This window comes from Phyllobates terribilis, unplaced genomic scaffold, assembly GCF_046119375.1.
Source record: "Phyllobates terribilis strain yellow unplaced genomic scaffold, ASM4611937v1 Scaffold_3__8_contigs__length_932513732, whole genome shotgun sequence".
Taxonomy (NCBI): domain Eukaryota; kingdom Metazoa; phylum Chordata; class Amphibia; order Anura; family Dendrobatidae; genus Phyllobates; species Phyllobates terribilis.
In genome coordinates, this window is record NW_027362763.1 from 299,846,697 (window position 1) to 299,866,995 (window position 20,299).

General features: G+C 38.9%; 1 protein-coding gene across 5 annotated transcripts in view; it reads left to right on the forward strand.

Moving 5' to 3' along the window:
- NAALADL2 (N-acetylated alpha-linked acidic dipeptidase like 2) overlaps positions 1 to 20,299 on the forward strand; it is a 1,725,756-nt gene that overhangs the window by 1,128,177 nt on the left and 577,280 nt on the right. For all 5 annotated transcript variants that reach the window (XM_073674925.1, XM_073674926.1, XM_073674927.1 and 2 more), the window contains one exon: positions 12,775 to 12,867. In XM_073674925.1, the coding sequence (XP_073531026.1) occupies positions 12,775 to 12,867 (93 nt within the window). The remainder of the gene's footprint in view (positions 1 to 12,774; positions 12,868 to 20,299) is intronic.

Genomic DNA, 20,299 nt, shown 5'->3' on the forward strand with positions numbered 1-20,299 from the left:
TGAAGATCAGTTGATGTTACATTTTCTTTCTGAGAGAAAACAGATGCAAAATAGAAATTAAAAAGTTCTGCCTTCTCAACATCCTCTCTTACCATTTCTCCATTTTCATCCTGTAAAAATCCTATAGCATCTTTGACTTTTCTTTTACTTTTGACATACCCCCAAAATCCTTTTTTATTGCTTTTGACATCTCTTGCAAGCCTTAATTCATTGTCAGCTTTAGCTAACCTGATACGTGCCCTGCAGGATCTGCAGACTGCATTATAATCTTCTTTAGATATGCCTCCCTCTTTCCATTTAATAAACATTTCTTTCTTTCTTTTTAGCATGTGTTTAAGTTCTGTGTTCATCCATCCTAGTTTCCTTAAATGCTTCCCATTCTTCCTACTTTTCGGGATTGTTAACGATTGTGCTTTGAGAATCTCATTTTTAAAAATTTATAGCACAGTAATCACTATGTGCAGACAGAGGACCAGGAAAGGGTTTATTAACATTGCTGGACAACCAAGGCAATGATTGAATCATTTCAGCTGGAATTACTAGAATTAAAGCCCTGGGCTTTTCCTGCTAATGCCTCCAGCATACATTTATTTCTTTCTTTCTACAGAGATCTATCTTTATGTACTCTTTAATTTGATCTCAGCTTTCTACTAGGAAAACATCTGTAATGTTTCCAGGTCTGTGCCTTAGGGCACCCATTCTCTAGATGAAAAAGAAGTTGATTTTTGTGAAAAAAGACAAAGCAACAAAATAATGATACAAATAGAGAAGAACTAGAATGATACATATTAAATTAGGTGTAAAAAATGGATGTTTGATTTTCTGGTGAGAATACTAGTCAATACATTGGGCAATAATGTTAACAGAAATATGATCAACAGTCTATTTTTTCTTTAAACTACATTTGGCTTTATTGACTTTAAACTAGTCGTGGCATTATTTTTGGTTAATCTGCTGCAGCGAGGACTTGTCATGCAACGATATGAACAAACACCAGCTGGGGACCAGGAAACTATCAGCATGGTGGCAGGAGGAAGTTTACTTGAAATATATGAGATTCGATTTATTTTAACTCCGAATTAGTTTATTTAATTGACAACCCTCATGTATTTGCTGTTTAGGGCACACAAAGGTTGCAGAGGGTAGTCCTCTTATTTCGGGAACCCTTTTATGAGCCTTCAGAAAGCCTTTCTACTATTGCTTCCTTCTAATCTAGTTGTCTTCTACATTGTGTCTTTGCAAGTGATATGCTGAAGATCTCAACTGGAGCTTTGATTTATTACATTTTCATTAACAGTTCTTTGACCTCTTTGGGTAAATGCTGTCTTAAGACTATGGTCACAATTATTCGAAGCTGGTGTTTTGTACGCCATTCTTGACAAACTTTGTGCTGGAGTAAAATTCTCTAAATTTATTAAGAGGTGTGCCACCAAATCAATTTCATGCCTCTTTTAACTGCCGAACACCACCGCAAAAAAATTACTCCAATCAGAGATGGATATATTTCTGTCATAATTATATTTTATATTAATTATTGTGCCATTTTTTTTTTTTAATTTTAATTAATTTCTTGAATATGCTTGGTCATGCCCATCCCACTTAAGCTTTCCCACTTTTCTAAATGTCAAAAGTCATTACATTTTTTAGTGCTTAAACAGTTGCTACATTTCAAGCAGTTTTATGCTGGATAATAGTTGGAAACTTTTTTATGAATTGTGCTCTCTGTTTTGCTATTGATCTAATTTGCTTTTATTGATCCAGTGATGCTTTGTATGTATATACTTTGATAAAGAACACAGAACGTTAAAGCAGACTTTATTAGCGGCATACTTTTTCTAAAGGAATAGAAAGTATTTCTATTAAATAAAGAACATAATTTAATTGAGAAGGTATTTGATCTTTACATGTTTTTGTTTATGTATCATCTCGCAAGCCAACAACAATTTTGCGCAACCTTGGGTATCTGCAGCACAATTAATATTAACTTGTGGCTTTGGTGAGAAATATCACTGTTATTATCCTGTTATATTCAACCCTGCTGTCTCTGGTAAAAGCTGTATGGAACCTACTGGAGACAAAGTAGCATTGTATTTTTTTTTTCTTTGTTGCCACTTGATCTTTAGAATAGTCAGCGTATTGATATGTATTATGGCTATGCTTTGCAGCATTTAATCCCAAATCAAATAAATAAAATGAAATCTTTTTTCCTGCTTAAAGTTTTTCCTATAGGAAAACATGGAACAGAAAAGTAACAAAAATAAAAAAAAGAATAGTTTGCACAATATTGAGATTTTTGCTGTGCTGTCACCACATCTCATAGAATGAAGTGGTTTACTAAACTTAAGTAATAGATGCATTTAGTTTACTACATAACAGTTTTCATAAACCACATGAAAGCATTGTTCTGTAATTTACTTGTCATGCTAGTTCCTATATTTTGTTGAGATTTTTTTCCATGTTCTTGATTTCCAGACAAGAAAAAAAATGACTGAAACTTACATTGTTTCTGTTCTGTAGAGGGTTTTCTTTTAGTTGGCATCATTTATAATCTGATTGCCATTAGCAACTGTTTCACTTTTCTGAGTTTGATAAATTTCCCCAATGTTTTGTAAAGAGTTGCACAACACATTTTACTTCAGCAACAAATGTTGATACACATACTTTATCAGATCTAAATACAAGAGGAGTGGTAGGAATTATTTACTGCACATTCTATATGGTCTTTCACAATTTACAGTGGCCATTTGACTAGGGATGGGATGTTTTAGTGACCTAAGAGGAAAATAACCACGTGACAAATGCTAATTGCTCATTTATTCAATTAAGCTACTTATATACAAAAGAAGAGTAAGATAAAGTTGAATTCTTATTTTTCATGTGTTTTTTTTTAAAACACAAAGTGAAGAGTGGATACAAAACTGATGAGGTCTAGAAATCCTTCCCATGTGATCCATTTGTGTTTTGGCTTAAATTAAAATAAGTTTAAACAAAAGCTGAGTATAAATTGAAGGCTTTATTCAATTCTAGAGATTAAAACTATCTAGAGAATCCCTGACATTGCAATCATGCTCTAGGCCAATGTCTTAAACTGTGAGATTGTCCTTCTTGGTGTAGACCTCACTAATTGTTGGTCAAACACAGCTGGAGAGGCTGTTTTGATAGATATGACTAAATGCTGCAAAGGTCTCTCTTTGCTTGTGCAAACCACTGGTTGAGTGACAGTGCAAACTGCTTTTGTGCTCATCTTCATTTTATATTGGGTTTCAGAGACTCTTTTTTAATGAATTTAGGTAATTTTTAAAACTCTGCTATGAACTATTGCTATTGATAGAACATAGTCATGAATGAGTATCATCTAATAAAGATCTAAATGGTTGGGTCCACAGAGTGGCTTCTGGCTGGTGGAGGGGGCTGGCCAAGGATGGTCAGAAACCAAGCCAGGAAGAGGAACAGAAGAAAAATGGTTAAAACTCAGTCTAAGGTCAGAAACAGGATTGCGCTTTCTGGATAATGACAAAGCCACAAGACTGGACCAGAGACAGAGAACAGGCAACTACAGATGGGAAGCTAGGGTTTAAATAATTTGAGCCCTGCCCAAGAAACACAGAAGGGAGTTTAATAGATGACCAAGTTTACAGATTTAACCTTAAGCTCCTTGCTTGGATGGCATCACTATTCCCAGAATATCAACCCAAAGTGCTGCACTGTCACCCACAGCCAGGCGACTAAAGCAGAGGGAGCTAGTACAGACATGGCGCAATATTGTTCCCTTTTCAAAATGAGCATCCAGACCATTAAGACCAGACTTATCAAGAAACGATCAATGGAACCTCCTGATAAGGTTGTCAGCATTGATTTTACTTGCCCAAACCCAAGATCTTTTCTCTGGTTCATAACTTTTCCAATGTACAAGATATTTAAGGAACCCTCCCATAACTCATGAATCAAGGACCTTTAGTACCTCATACTCCAAAATACCTCTAATCAATGCAGGTGGATATAGATTACTAACAGGGCGCACTGGGAAATGGAATGCTTCAAACAGGAATTTGTAGAACACATTGGGAAACCAGAAGGAAAGGTGAAGCATCAAACTGAATGACTCTTGATTAATGACCTCCATTATTTCTTAAGGATCAGTGAACTTATGTCCTAACTTAGAGGAAAGGACCTTCAGTTTAATATTTTTAGTGGATCGATTCCTGCCTTAATGTCATAACTTGTCTAAGGATATCAAACCAAACCAATCTGCTGTACTGACACCTGCAACAAAGTTGTGGTTCCTCCTGGTGACAGAAGCAAAGGGAGTAAGTACACACATGGATGTAAAACATATACGGCTGTTCCATCAACTTCTCTTCCAGTTAATAAAGATAAGCTATTGAATATTTGTCACAAAAGTTTTTCTCTGAAGGAAGCTGCTGTGGCACACTGTGGAACAACAAGTGGGTTGCAGTTAGGTGGTGAGCTGTTTGTAGCAAGTGAGTTTAGAGGAGCTACTTTGGCATCTCAGTTAGTTTCAGCTAGGTATGGTGTTATGACATCGCAGGTAGGTTTAAGTCAGGTAAACTGTTGTGATATTATGTGTGAGATTCAGTCCAGAAAGCAGCTTGCAACTGTGCTTCTGTCATGTTCTATGCTATGATATTACAAGGCTCTTTCTGTCAGGTAATCAGATATGACAGCACAATTAATGCTAATCTGGAAGTCCACTGAGTTTATATACTACATGTATCATCAAATATTAAAATTACTGCTATAAATCAAGGTGCCAATGTTCAATACTCGGGGATGTTAGTTTGCTCATGTGTGACAGCACTTTGACTAAATAATATCTGTGTACTACTGTTCTAGTCCTAAAGTTTCAGAAGACCTAGAATAATCAAATGTCACATGTTTCTAACATTGAAAGTAGTTGATGTTAAAATTGTCCTTTCTTAAAGTTGAAAGGTTGCTCTGTTATTAGCGAGTAATTCAATGGGAATTAAGTAGCACTGGTGACATTCCATTGATAGATGTCTTCCAGGATGCTTGCACATCTGTCAGGTATTGTGAATCTATCCAAAATTAAAATTATGGCGTCCCATAGGTGCTGTCTAATTTAATTCTTGGTTAGTACATGCACAAGAGATGTTCAATAAAATCCAATTGCTTAAAAAAGAAAATCTTTCGGAGAGTAGGTTTGCTGAAGTGTATCATGTTCGTGCAGAGGCAGATAAAACATCTGGTCCATCATGTCAAATATACTGTAGGTTTTGCTGGTGCTGCCTCAGCTACTTATATCATATGCACTGGCTTTGTGGGGATCAGAGAAGTGTTAGTAGGTGTCCACCCGGTGAAAGGTTTGCCAGGAAAGGGAATACAGCTTAGCCTATAAATATACCAATATGGACTTTCTTTTAGAAGACTTAAAAAATTCCACCATTTTGCTTTTATAGCAAGAATCTAAAACCATGGTTCACCAATAGTTATCCCACAAACATTGCATCACATAGCTTTCCATCCTCACTAACATAATTGAAATACTCATTGATTCATTTTCAATACCTCACTGCAAGAGTGGTTAATGTGATCATTATCATAATCATTTTCACTGTGCCTGTCAGCCCTATCACCTGTCTGAGCCAACTCAATTTCACCTTCCACATCTACCCGCTTCTCCTTCTCTGTATCACCCCCACCCCCGCTCTTTCCTCTTCTACAGATCCTACTGTATGTAACATGGACCTTGAGGGTTTAAAACAGGCACAGGATCTTGATGAAAATGTACAAGTTCCTCCATCCCATGTTGCATTCTTGAGAGAGCAAAATATTGGGGGGAATGATGTTGTTGATGCTGCGGTTGTCCGTTCTGACAAATTTTGCATCCTCTTTGAAGGGCTTTAGTATGTGAAACCCATCCTTCTTTTGCTATAGTCCATTACTGCTTTACATTGCTCTTATAGACTCTCCAAAATATGCAGCATAAAATTCCCGAAGGTTGAAACATTGCAAATCAGGCAGACCGTTCAGTTTTTTCAAAACCAGTAGAGAGTGCTTTACCACATAAGAAAAGTTGAAATGACCAGACATATTAAATACGAAAGCCTCGATCTTTCACAAGCAGATATATTTCTTAAAGAAATATTGCACAATTAATTTCAGGACATCACCCATGGAGGGAGTGTGAGTTACTTTGCCCTTCTGTAAAATAGCCAGATTATTCTGGGTATCGTTAGTTATGACAATTACCAGAATCAATTTATGAGGAGAAAGTCAGCATGAGATTTGTTGCTTTTCTTGCAGATGCATTCAAGATGAAGAACCGCTTGACAGTGCTTTACCTTTCATAAATGAAAAGAATGTGTGCAGCTTTTGGAATTTTTGCTGTGACTTGGTGCTGATATGGAGATGGTCATGCCTATTATAAAAGATGCAAGGGAGAAATATAAAACAGATAAGCCCTGATTGATGGTGATTAAAAGATCCAGTTGTGGTGATGCATTGCTGACTTGCAAAACATTCACCTAATAGACCGCAAAACTTAGATTTTGTCCCTACCCATAGCTGTTGCCACAGATTTATCTGATGCAGTACACTTTGAAGTTCAAAGACAAGTCAAAAGAGCAAGCCAAATTCTCCTATATTATTATTATTTATTACTATAGCTCCATTAATTCCATGGCACTTTACATGATTAAAAGGAGGTATACATAGCAAACAACAAGTACAATAATTTGAGCAAAAATGAGTCAGCGACTGGTACAGGAGGAGAGAGGACCCTGCCCGCGAGGGCTCACAATCTACAAGGGATGGGTGAGGATACAGTAGGTGAGGGTAGAGCTGGTCGTGCAGCAGCATGGTGGAGCGAGGGTTACTGCAGGTTGTAGGCTTGTCGGAAGAGTTGGGTCTTCAGGTTCCTTTTGAAGGTTTCCACGGTAGGTGAGAGTCTTATGTGTTGGGGTAGAGAGTTCCAGAGAAGGGGGGATGCATGGGAGAGATCTTATATGAGATTGTGGGAAGAGGAGATGAGAGGGGAGTAGAGAAGGAGATCTTGTGTGGATCGGAGGTTGTGTGCAGGTAAGTACCTGTTTGTGAGAGCACACAGAAATAATGACAGTTGGTTATTTTCTAGCAAGGCTAAGTGCACACCATCATTTCTTGAAATAAAGTGCCGGGAGTGAAAGCTATTCTGCGCTCTCTGAAGTCACGACAAACCCAGTAGTAAGATTAAAATTAATATTTATTGTCAACGCATTTCAGAGTCCACCGACTTTTTCTAAAGGACAACCTTGCATAAACAATGAGATAATGCAAACAAACATGGTTTAAATACGGAAAAAAAATGGCTCCAAGAGCAGAGGGAGGGGTATATACAGTCATATGTCTGTTTAAAGTCACATGTCAAAACAGATCATCTGGGGCTACACTATTACATATATTTTCTGACAAACAAATTGGGAAAATAAGCATATGCTCGAGTGTGCTGGGGACCAAATAGACAAAATAGTAATTAAATAAATGTTCAAAAAAACATTGTTGCTGTCAAAGTGAAGCGCTCAATGGGATACAATCCTGGTGATTATTGGGGGAGAAAAGACAGAGACAACATTTTTTTTTTAACATTTATTTCATTACTAGATCTGGTTGGTCTCCAGCTGGTACACAGCTGCATTTTATTTTTTTGAAATATTGAGATTGTTTTTGTTTGTCTTTAAAAAAAACAAACAAAAAAAAAAAAGCCTTCATTTGCAAGTAACGCAATATAAATGCTAAAAATATTGCTGTTTTTTTCACAGTACAGGACAGTTTCTCTGCCAGCCTTGGTTTTAGTATATTTCTTCAGTTGGAAAATTAGATCTGAAGGGCATTTTTTATTTTCGATCCTTGTGAATTGAGTTGCAAATTGTTCAAATTCACTGGGATCTGTGAATTTTAGGAAATTGGTCTCTAAGTCAGTTTTCCGCAGATCAATTGATCATCTCTAATAGTGACTGATATTTATACTATATAAAAAACGGCAGAAGCCTCAACCAGTCTGTTGTAATAGTCTGCTTTATGATTATATTTTAATATTTTACATTAACCTCAGAATATATTCATATAGTCAGTATTCAAATTCAGAGAATCAATATTCATCACAATCACCATGGTGAGTAAAGGACATAGACTTCGGTGCAAACAGTCCAATTGCTCCAGGCAACAGCAGGCATGTTATGGTGCTTGATGAAGGCGGCGTGCCCCTGAAACATTGCAGCATGTGCAGACCTCAGATCATCAGAATGCTTCTCTGCCTCTTTGCTTCCACATTCCTGCTGTTATCTGGAGCAATTGGATTGTTTGCACCGACGTCTGTGTCCTGGGTGATTATGATGAATATTGATTCCGTGAATTTGAATATTGACTATATGAATATATTCTGAGGTTAACATAAAATTGAAATATAATAATAATAAAGGAAAGTAGTACAACACACTGGTTGTGGTTTATGCCATTTATTATATAATTTGGACTTTTAGCAGTGGAGAGGAACAACTGCATTTCGGCATAAGTCTGTATATGATAAAGTAGAATTTGGTCAGTTTGCTGCACTGACTGATATTTATATATCGCTTCTGATTCCATATGATCCTTCTTTTTCGGTACTTAAACTTCGCTGAATTTTATTAGTGTTTTTATATTAATCTTATTAGCAAACAGGTTGCCAAAATCTTTACAAGTGACTAAAATCTAATCTAATAAAAACTTGTCTTTCTTGTAGTCTATATAAAAACGTGCAAGTCAAGCCATTTAGTTCATAAATGTTACAAATATATCAGGAAGGCATTTGATAAGTTGGACATGTTTCACACCTGTACGGTTCTTACTTATAACCATGGCATGAGAAAGAACTGTGCATGTTTAATCCAAACAGGTTCGAAATGTGTCAACCTTATCTATTGCCTTCTAGTGAGTTGTAAGATTTGTGCACTGAATAGCTTGACTTTCACATGTTTTATATGGACTACAATAAAGACAAGTTTTAAAATGCTAGATTTGGATCCGGTCACTTGTAATTCTTCTGGGAACCTGTTTTGCTGCTGTTATTTGTTAGGTGATTTCGTGCAGGAACATAAAGTGCCATGGAAAAGTTTGAGCACCCATTACTGTTATTGTGAACAGTTAAGCAAGTTGAAGATGAAATGATCTCTAAAAGGGCTAAAGTTAAAGATAACACATTTCATTTGTATTTTAGACAAAAAATAGTAATTTTTTACATTTTAAAATTACAAAAAGGAAAATGGGCCTATGCAAAAACTTGGGCACCCTTGGAGATTTTTGTGCTCTGATAACTTTGACCAAGGTTTCAGACCTTAATTAATTTATCCTAAGTCATATTGCATGACTCATTAAAGGGTTGATTGTTACTTGTAGGATTGCTACTTCCAATAGGTGGTGCTATAGAGTACAAGTCCTCTTTTTCTCTGAAGATGCAATTTGCATATTAAATTTCCCAAAGGAGCATTGCATGGCGAATAAGCCTCCTTACCTTGACGTGCCAGAGCTGGTGTGTCACTCTCCATAAGGAGAAATGATACCCCTTAGACCTCAGTCCAGAGCCTCTCACCTAACCAAATCAGTTCTCATAATTTGCACTGACGAGGGCCAACAGCCCGAAACACCATGTCTGCAAATTAAGATTCTGATTTGGCTTTTATCCTAAGTCATATTGCATGACTCGTTAAACGGTTGATTGTGACTTGTAGGATTGCTACTTCCAATAGGTGGCGCTATAGAGTACAAGTCCTCTTTTTCTCTGAAGAGGCAATTTGCATATTAGACCTTAATTAGCATGTTAGGGTTATGGCTTGTTCACTATCATCGTTAATAAAGGCCAGGTGATGCAAATTTCCCATCTTTAAAAAGCCCAGCCTCCTCTAACCTTGTGCCATTTAACAGCAGCCATGGGTTCTTCTAAACAGCTGCTTAGCAGTCTGCAAATAAAAATGGTAGACGCCTACAAAGCAGGAGAAAGCTATAAGTAGATAGCAAAGCATTTTCAAGTTGCCCTTTCCTCAGTATGAAATATAATTAAGAAATGGCAGTTAACAGGAACAGTGGAGGTCAAGATAACGTCTGGAAGAGCAAGCAGAATTTCAGTGAGAGCTGCTCGTAGTATTGCTAGAAAAGGCAAATCAGAACCCCCGCTTAAATGCAAAAAAACATTATAAAGATTTAGCAGACTCTGGAGTTGTGGTACACTTTTTTCTACTGTTCAGAGACACCTGCACGCATATCGCCTTCATGAAATAGTCATGAGCATAAAACCTCTCCTGCATCCTCACCTTAAAATTCAGTGTCAGAAGTATGGAAAAGAACATCTAAACAAGTTTGATGCATTTTGTAAAAAAGTTCTGTGGACTAATAAGGTTAAGATAGAACTCTTTGGCCACAATGATCAAAGATACAGGAGCATCTCACTAAATAAGAATATCATCAAAAAATTTATTCATTTCAGTTCTTCAATACAAAAAGTGAAACTCATATATTATATAGAGTCATTACAAACATAGTGATCAATTTCAAGTGTTTATATCTGTTAATGTTGATGATTATGGCTTACAGCCAATGAAAACACAAAAGTCATTATCTCAGTTAATTTGAATAACAAAAAACACCTGCAAAGGCTTCCTAATCATTTAAAAAGGTCCTTAGTCTGTTTCCTTAGGCTCCACAATCATGGGTAAGACTGCTGACTTGACAGATGTCCACAAGGCAGTCATTTACACACTAAGTAAATGCAAAATCAATTTTGCATTTCATTTGGAAATCAAGGTCCCAGAGTCTGGAGGAAGAGTGGAGAGGCCACAATCCAAGCTGCTTGAGGTCTAGTGTGAAGTTTCCACTATTCCACAATCAGTGATGGTTTGGGAAGCCATGTCATCTGCTGATGTAGGTCCACCGTGTTTTATCAAGACCAAAGTCAATGCAGCTGTCTACCAGGAAATTTTTAGAGCACTTCATGCTTCCCTCTGCCGACAAGCTTTTTGGAGATGGAAATTTCATTCTCTAACAGGACTTGGCACCTGTCCACACTATCAAAAGTACCAATATCTGTTTTAAAAACAACAGTATCACTGTGCTTGATTGGCCAGCAAACCTGCCTGATCTTAACCCCCTATGGGGTATTGTCAAGAGAAAGATGAGAGACACCAGACCCAACATTCAGACAAGCTGAAGGCTGCTATCAAAGCAACCTGGGCTTCCATAACACCTCAGAAGTGCCACAGGCTGATCGCCTCCATGCTATGCTGCATTGATGCAGTAATTGATGCCAAAGGAGCCCCGGCCAAGTACATTTACTGAACATACATTTCAGTAGGCCAATATTTTGGATTTAAAAAAATAATTTCAAGCTGGTGTTCTAAAGTATTCTAATTTACTGAGATAATGACTTTTGTGTTTTCATTTGCTGTAAGCCATAATCATCAACATTAACAGAAATAAACACTTGAAATAGATCACTCTGTAATAACTCTATTTATTATGAGTTTCACTTTTTGTATTGAAGTGAAATTTTAAAAATTTAACTGAAATAAATTAACTTTTTGATGATATTCTAATTTAGCGAGATGCACCTGTATGTGTGGAAAAAGACACAGAATTCCAGAAAAATAACATCTTACCAACCATTAACCATTAAGCATGGGGTTGTGTTACAGTCAGTGGCATTGAGAACATTTCACAGGTAGAGGGAAGAATGGACTAAAGGAAATTTCAACAAATTCTTGATGCAAACATAACACCATCTGCAAAAAAGCTGAAGTTGAAAAGAGGATGGCTTCTACAAATGAATAATGATCCTAAACATAATCCAAAATCCACGATAGACTACCTCAAAAGGCGCAAGCTGAAGGTTTTACAATGATCCTTACAGTTTCCTGATCTGAACATCATTGAAAATCTGTGGCTAGGCTTCAAAATAGCAGTGCATGCAAGACAACCCAGGAATCTCACTGAATTGGAAGACTTATTCAATGGATGAAAATCCCTGAAACAAGAATTGAAAGAATCCTGGCTGGCTTCAAAAAGAGTTTACAAGCTGTAATACTTTCAAAAGGGGGTGCTACTAGGTACTAACCATACAGGTTGCGCAAACTTTTGCATCAACCCATTTTCCTTTTTGTAATTTTTAAAATGTAAAACATGTCTGCATATATATTTTTGCCTAAAATACAAAGGAAATGTGTCATCTTTAACTTAAGCCCCTTTAGAGATCATTTAATCTTCAGTTTGCTTATCAGTTCACAATAACAGTATTTTTGACCAGGGGTGCCCAAACTTTTACATGTCACTCTATGTAGGTGAGTAAACTACTTTTATTTTATATTACAATAAAGTGTTGAACTAATTTGACTACTTTACATATATACATTCAAGGGTATGGGTGGTTATATAAAATATACACCTCCTTTAAATTACAAGTAAACATTCCCCTGCTCATGTGATACTGACTAGATTCAAAATTAATATCCAAAGATACCTTACAGTAGTAATAGAAAATTTTAGCACATTTTTAATCTTACTAAAATTTGTTTCTTATATGCATAGCGTTTGTAAAGATATAATTATATATAAATGTATAGAAGGTAGTAAATATAAAATTGGAATAGGATACCTTAGCAGACTGAAGAATCAGTTATACTGTATATTTATGAAATGTTTTTCATGTATTTTTGTATGTTACATTGTATAAAAAAAGTGTGTATATAATTATATATTTATAATTGGGTGAATTCTGTGTTTGTTTTTAAGATCAAGTAACAGTCACACTAAGTATTAATTCAGTCCCGGAGTACAAAGAAGTATCAAACTCTATTGGATTTCTCAGGGGATCACTGCTTCCTGGTAAATATATTTTTAATACAGAATGACATAACACAAGCAGCATACATAACATTTTCATTATATATTGTGTAATATTGAATTCAGTACAATTTTCTTTGCTATGATACTTTCTGGGTTAATGCCTCCACCCTCCATTTTAAAATATCTACTGTACTTTGCAAATAATGTAGATGGGTAGTTTAAAATGATAGATTTATTAACATTTCAGCTACAATTATCTAAAATAATGGTGCAAAGTATGTGTTAAAAGTCCCAAATGCTAACAAATTGCACCATCACACAGAAATATTTAAGTTGCATTTACATGAGCAGAGATAAAAACAAATTGGGGGTGGTGAGCAGAGTGGGTTGTGTTGGAGCTGCAGAGAGACAAGCCAGAATCTCTCTGAGAGGAGACTGCACAGGTAGTATGCACGAAACTGCAAATATCACTGGCTGCTATGGACAATAGCCATTTTGTGTGAGCAAACAGGGACTAGCTCAATCATGTCTGAGTCACCAGTGAATGTTAGCAGACTGAGCTTGAAGCATGACCGGAATTGTCATCTGAGTTAGACCCCGTTATTGCTTTCCCTTAATTGAAAAAGGACTATGATTTTACCCGACAATTTAGAACAGAAAGAATAGAGCATCACACATAGATTAGATAGATTGAAACTTGTCAGTCACATATATAAGAAGTACAGTGACAGTGTTGGTTACTGTACTGGTTATTTAGTGTTAAAATAAAGGATTTATTAAAAAAAATAATAATAGTGTTTTCATGCTCCCGTCTCTTTAAAAAAGTCGGCCGGCAATTCATTAGCGGCATACATCGATACCCGACAATTTTGAACAGAAAGAATAGAGCATCACACATAGATTAGATAGATAGAAACATGTCAGTCGCATATATAATAAGTACAGTGATAATGTGGGTTATTGTACTTGTCATTTAGTGTTAAAATAAAGGATTTATTAAAAAATAAATTGGCGTGGGGGTCGCCGTAATTTTAGTCTCTAGTGGAGGTTAAGCAGACGGCTGGGGCAGTTGTTTGTATCCTGGGAAGGCTATGGATGTGCCATTTCTGGGGCGGCTGACGGCTGGTGTTTCTAGCCTGGTAGGGGGCCAATATTCATGGCATCCTTCCTGGGCTATTAATATCAGCCCCCAGCTGTCTGCCTAGCCTTTGCTAGCTATTAAAATAGGGGGGACCCTACATCATTTTTTTGGGGGGTCCCCCATTTTAATAGCTAGTAAATGCTAGGTATTCAGCTGGGGGCTGATATTAGTAGCCTGGGAAGCTCCGTGGGTATTACCCTCTTCCAAGGCTTCAAACATCTGCCCCAGATGTCTGCTTAAGCTCCGCTAGAGACTAAAATTACGGGGAACCCCACGCCAATTTTTTTTTTAATAAATCCTTTAATTTAACACTAAATGACAAGTACAGTAATCAACACTGTCACTGTACTTAGAAACAAGTCAGTCACATATATAATATCTATCTAATCTATGTGTGATGCTCTATTCTTTCTGTTCTAAATTGTCTGGTACCGGTGAATGCCACTGATGAATTGCCAGCCGGCTTTTTTAAAGAGACAAAAACACTATTATTTTTTTTTTATAAATCCTTTATTTTAACACTAAATGACAAGTACAGTAACCAACACTGTCACTCTACTTTTTATATATGTGACTGACATGTTTCTATCTATCTAATCTATGTGTGATGCTCTATTCTTTCTGTTCTAAATTGTCGGGTAACGATGTATGCCACTGATGAATTGCCGGCTTTTTTAAAGAGACGGTTGCATGAAAATCGGAGGGCACTAGTGTGTTCCAATTGCCCTGCTATGTTTTTCATGCACCCTCCTATATACCCTGCCTGCCTGTCTGCCTATATATTCTGCCTGCCTGATGTTTAATTGAGCACCGTTCCCATCGATTTGGACAATTTTTGACCTTCTGCAGACCGCTGTGGGGGACCGCCAGAAAAATGCTCGAGTTTCCCATAGACTTACATTGGGCTCGTTGCTCGGGTCGAGCACCCGAGTATTCCAATGTGCTCGACCCGAGCTTCGAGCACCCGAGCATTTTAGTGCTCGCTCATCACTATTTAAAACAAAATGTCCTGGGTAAAGGCAGGTACAGCATTGTAAACACAGTCTGAAAGTATGGAGGAGCTTGCAAAGCAATTGGACTGGGCCAATCTGCAGTCGCAGCAGCAACAGCAGACCCAGCAGGAAATTAATAAACTCCTGATTCAGCAGTTTCAACAGCAGCAGCAGTAGTTAAAGCAGCAACAGTAATTGCTGTAGCAGAAGTTTCAGCAACAGCAGATTACTAAATCTATAGACTAACAGGAGAAAAACAGCGATAAGAAGAATAAAACACAATACATTTATTGAAAACACATGTTACAATAATATGGCAAATGATTAAAAGTGAGATGTTAAAACAGATGTGGACACTAATGGGGATGTCTAGTAAGTACCATAAATAGTTAATAACTGAAATTAAATAGATCAATCCTCTCACAAACAAAATGCATACATTCAATAGGTTTGCATAACAAGGTTGATGTCAGAACAATAATTGTCAAATGACAGTGTTGTCTGAGTAGTTGAATACTACCTAAATATTGGAATCACATACAGGTGCATCTCACTAAATTAGAATATCATCAAAAAGTTAACTTATTTCAATTCTTCAATGCAAAAAGTGAAACTCATATTATATAAAGTCATTACAAACAGAGTGATCTATTTCAAGTGTTTATTTCTATTAATGTTGATGATTATGGCTTACAGACAATGAAAACACCAAAAGTCATTATCTCAGTAAATTAGAATACTTTATAACAACAGCTTGAAAAATGTTTTTAAAATCCAAAATGTTGGCCTACTGAAATATATGTAAAGTAAATGCACTCAATACTTGGTCGGGGCTCCTTTTGCATCAATTACTGCATCAATGCGACATGGCATGGCGGCGATCAGCCTGTGGCACTGCTGAGGTGTTATGGAAGCCCAGGTTGCTTTGATAGCAGCCTTTAGCTTGTCCGCATTGTTGGGTCTAGTGTCTCTCATCTTCCTCTTGACAATAGCCCATAGATTCCTTATGAGGTTAAGGTCAGGCGAGTTTACTGGCCAATCAAGCACAGTGATACTGCTGTTTTTAAACAACATTATTGGTTGTATTAAAGTATTGGTATTGGTACTTTTGGCAGTGTGGACAGGTGCCAATTCCTGCTGGAGAATGAAATTTCCATCTCTAAAAAGCTTGTTGGCAGAGGGAAGCATGAAGTGCTCTAAAATTTCTTGGTAGATGGCTGCACTGACTTTGGTCTTGATAAAACACAGTGGACCTACACCAGCAGATGACATAGCTCCCCAAACCATCACTGATTGTGGAAACTTCACACTAGACCTCAAGCAGCTTGGATTATGTGCCTCTACACTCTTCCTCCAGACTCTGGGACTTTGAATTCCAAATGAAAATTGGAACTTCTGGACATCTGTGAAGTCAGCAGTCTTCCCCATGATTGTGGAACCTACTGAAACAGACTAAGATACCTTTTTAAATGCTTAAGAAGCCTTTGCAGGTGTTTTTGTTAATTATTTTAATTAACTGAGATAATGACTTTTGTGTTTTCATTGGCTGTAAGCCATAATCATCAACATTGACAGAAATAAACACTTGAAATAGATCTCTCTGTTTGTAATGACCCTATATAATATGAGTTTCATTTTTTGTATTGAAGAAATGAAATAAATTAACTTTTTGATGATATTCTAATTTAGTGAGATGTACCTGTATGTGTTTAAGAATACACACAGCGGCTTAAAGCACATTACTCCCACAGATATGGGTTCAAGAATACACATTGCGGCTTTAAGGTACATTACTCCCACAGATATGGATTCAATAATACACACAGCGGCTATGCATGGTATGATCACAGACACGGGTGCAGAGTACACATAGATAGTGTTTTTGTAAAACAGCGCACATGCGAAACCTAATGCTGTCCCTCAGTACAGCTGCATCCTGTCTCTATGCTAAGCATAGTAGAAATAAAAAGTAATAATATTGAACCAGGAGGAACTGGTCCAAGTGGAGGAGGAGATGGATGTGGCGGTATAGGTGAAAGATGTGGAGCCAACACAGTTTTGGGGGTTTTATTTGGGAGGGAGGCACCCAAATGAAACAAATTGCAAATAAAATTGAAGACTGGCTGGGTGCAGCTGTTATAGTTGTCTAGTCAACCAAAGGTATGGACAAGTCCTATGGGATTCATGCCTTGTTTATTTTAAAGAATGTTAGGTTACCCACATTGGATGTGAAAAGGTGGATGTGCCTTTCTGTGATGACCCCCCCTGCCATGCTAAACACTTTTTCAACAGTACACTTGCTGCAGGGCAGGACAGCATTTCCAAAGCATAAAGTGCATGCTCAGGCCATGTGTCTAATTTGGAGAGCCAGAAGTTAAATGGGGCAGACTCATCTGTTAGTACGTGTAGACATGTGGATAGGTAGTCTTTCACCATGTTGCTGTAACTCTGCCTCCTGCTAATGCAGACCATATCAGATGATGGTGTCAGATGTTGTGGCATGCTCATAAAGTTTTAACACATTTCGGCTATGCTAACCCTGCTTTCCGAGATGCAGGCGATGCCCCAGCTGCATTGGTGACTTCCTCCTCCGCCTCTGCCTTATTGTTCCACTGAGCCCACATTGTCAGGTGGGAAAGCCATTAGTAGTTTTTCTACCAGCACGTGCTTGTATTCACGCATTTTGCTATCCTTCTGCAGTGATGTAAGTAATGATGGTACATTTTCCTTGTAGCGGGGATCCATCAGGGTGGACACCCAGTAATCTGCACTGGTAACAATACGGGCAACTCAGAGGTCATTTGGCAGGTACTGCAGCATGTAGTGGTTCATGTGTGCCAGGCTGACCAGAGACAACAACAAGCTGTCCTTGGTGGAAAGTATATCGCCTGGATACTCTGTAAGCCCTCAGCCATGCTCCATTGATGCCCGTGAGCTGATCTGAGTGCCACCCTGCTGTGAAAATGGTTGTTCCTTCTCCCATGTCCTCCTCATCATCTACATAATCATGCTCCCAAACTGTCCCCTGTTTGTACAGTTGGGTACTGGCCGATGTTGGAACAGTAACCCACCCTCCGAGCCATGTGTAGATGACACGCCTGATAATGGGGTGAATTGGCTCTGCTCCTCCTCCTGCTCCTCTTCCTCTTGTGCCAACACCTCTTCCATCATGGCCTGAATATTTTTTTCTAGCAGGCATATAAGTGATATAGTAATGCTAACGATGGCGTCATTAGCGCTGGCCATATTGGTGAAATATTCAAAGCAGCGCAACACGGCACACACAGCACACACACGCATGGAGGCCCAGTCATTGGTGGTGAAGTAGTGTTGTTCTGCAGTGCGACTCAGCCATGCATACTGTAACTGAAACTTTACTATTACCTGCTGTTGCTCGCACAGTCTCTCCAGCATATGCAAGGTGGAGTTCCACCTTGTTAGTATGTTGCATATCAGCCGGTGAGTGAGAAGGCAGAAGTGACGCTGAGCGCAGACAAGTGAGCCGCAGCAGGGTGAGAACGCCGAAAGTGCGCACACACTGCCCGCACTTTCATCAGCAGCTCCGACGTGTGGGTAGTTTTTGCACCACTGAGTTGAGCACATACGCCAGGAAAGGAATGTGCACCAAGCTTGCTAGGCCAAGAGATGCTATGAGATTTCACCCGTTATCGCACACCACCAGGCCAGGCAAGAGGTTCACCGGCTGCAACCACTCATCTGTCTGCTGTTTGATCCCAGTCCACAACTCCTGCACATTGTGGGTGTGTCCCCCAAACCGAGGAGTTTAAGAACAGCCTGCTGTTGCTTTCCCCTGGCTGTGCTCAAGTTGGTGGTGCAGGTGTTCCTGTGACTGAATGAAAAGGTGGTAAAGGAAGAAGAGTAGGAGGAGGGAGCCTGGACAGATAAACGTCCAGCAATAGTAGGTGGTTGTAGGCCATGAGGTAGAATGCCTTCCACCTCTGGCTCAGCCGCCACTAAATTTACCCAGTGGCCAGGGATATGTAACATCTCTGGTTGTGCTTACTGGCTAACGTATCAGTGGTTATGTGGACCTTGCCACTGATGATCAAACATGTTGATTTGATCTACAACATGTTTGTACAGGGCAGTGATGGCCCTCCTGGAAAAGTCATGGTGGCTGGAAACAAAGTACTGCGGGACAGCCTCGACAACATTTTTTAAAAACTTTCTGTCTCCACCGGCCAGAATGGCAGCGTTTCAAATGGCAGTAATTTTGAAATGCTGTCATTCAAGACCATGGCTTGGGTGTGGCTAGGTTGGTATCTCCTCTTTCTCTTCAGGATTTGGGGGATGGAAAGCTGAACACTACCATGGAACAGTGTGGAGATGATTGGTGACACTGGTGGTGATGCTGTCACATCTTCTAAATGCGGGGAGGCAGGTGGCCCTGTTGATTGTGAGCGAGATGAAGAGCTGAGACAGCAGGAGGAGGCTAAGATCTATCATGGCTTTTAAGGTATGCACTCCACTGCACCTCATGCTTGGAATTCAGATGTCTTGTCATACTGGTGGTGCTCAGGGTCAGAACAGTAATGCCTCGCTTCAAGGACTGATGGCATAGAGTGCAAGCTACTTGTTGGCAGCACATTTCCTGATGAAATGCCACACCAGGGAACTCTTTTGAACTGTCTTTGGTGTGCTTATATCAGTGGCTCAGTGGGCAGTAGCAGCCGATATACTGGCTAACAGCTGCCTGCTGTGCCTTTGCACAGTGCTGTTGTGGCAGTGTGGCAACCTCCTCTAACTCCAAGCTGCGCATGTCAGTATGATGGCCTCCGGTCCATGTGGGGTCTAGGACCTCATACCTCGCATCATTTTCCACCGAGTCCTGCAGCCTGACGTTGCAGTTGTCAACTGAGTTACATCATTATCTGACATGTCCTGTGGTGGTCCGCTGACTATGTGCAGTAGCCCTCCCACGTACTCATCATGCAACCTAACAAGTGATTGGGCATCAGTTCACTCAGTCTCTTCCACTTCTGGAGCAGGGACAGGTGGATGGGCCATGGAACCCCAGCCAGTGGAGTATCAAAAAGCAGAAGAGACTGCTGCATGACTTAGGGCTCAGACTGTTTGGCTGATTTGCAAGGGGGTGAGGTGGAAGTCGATGACCATGGTCCTCAGGTGCCAATTGTGCACTTTCTACACTGGACTGTGTGAAAGCTAATGCAAAGGAACTGGAGGCACTCTCAGCCATACAATGTAACACATTTTCAACATGCAGTGGTATTCGAGCCTACGAAAGGATGCATAATGTCCTGTCGCATGCATGCACCAGAGGAAGGTGTTGTAATTGTACACGTAGCACATGCAGAAC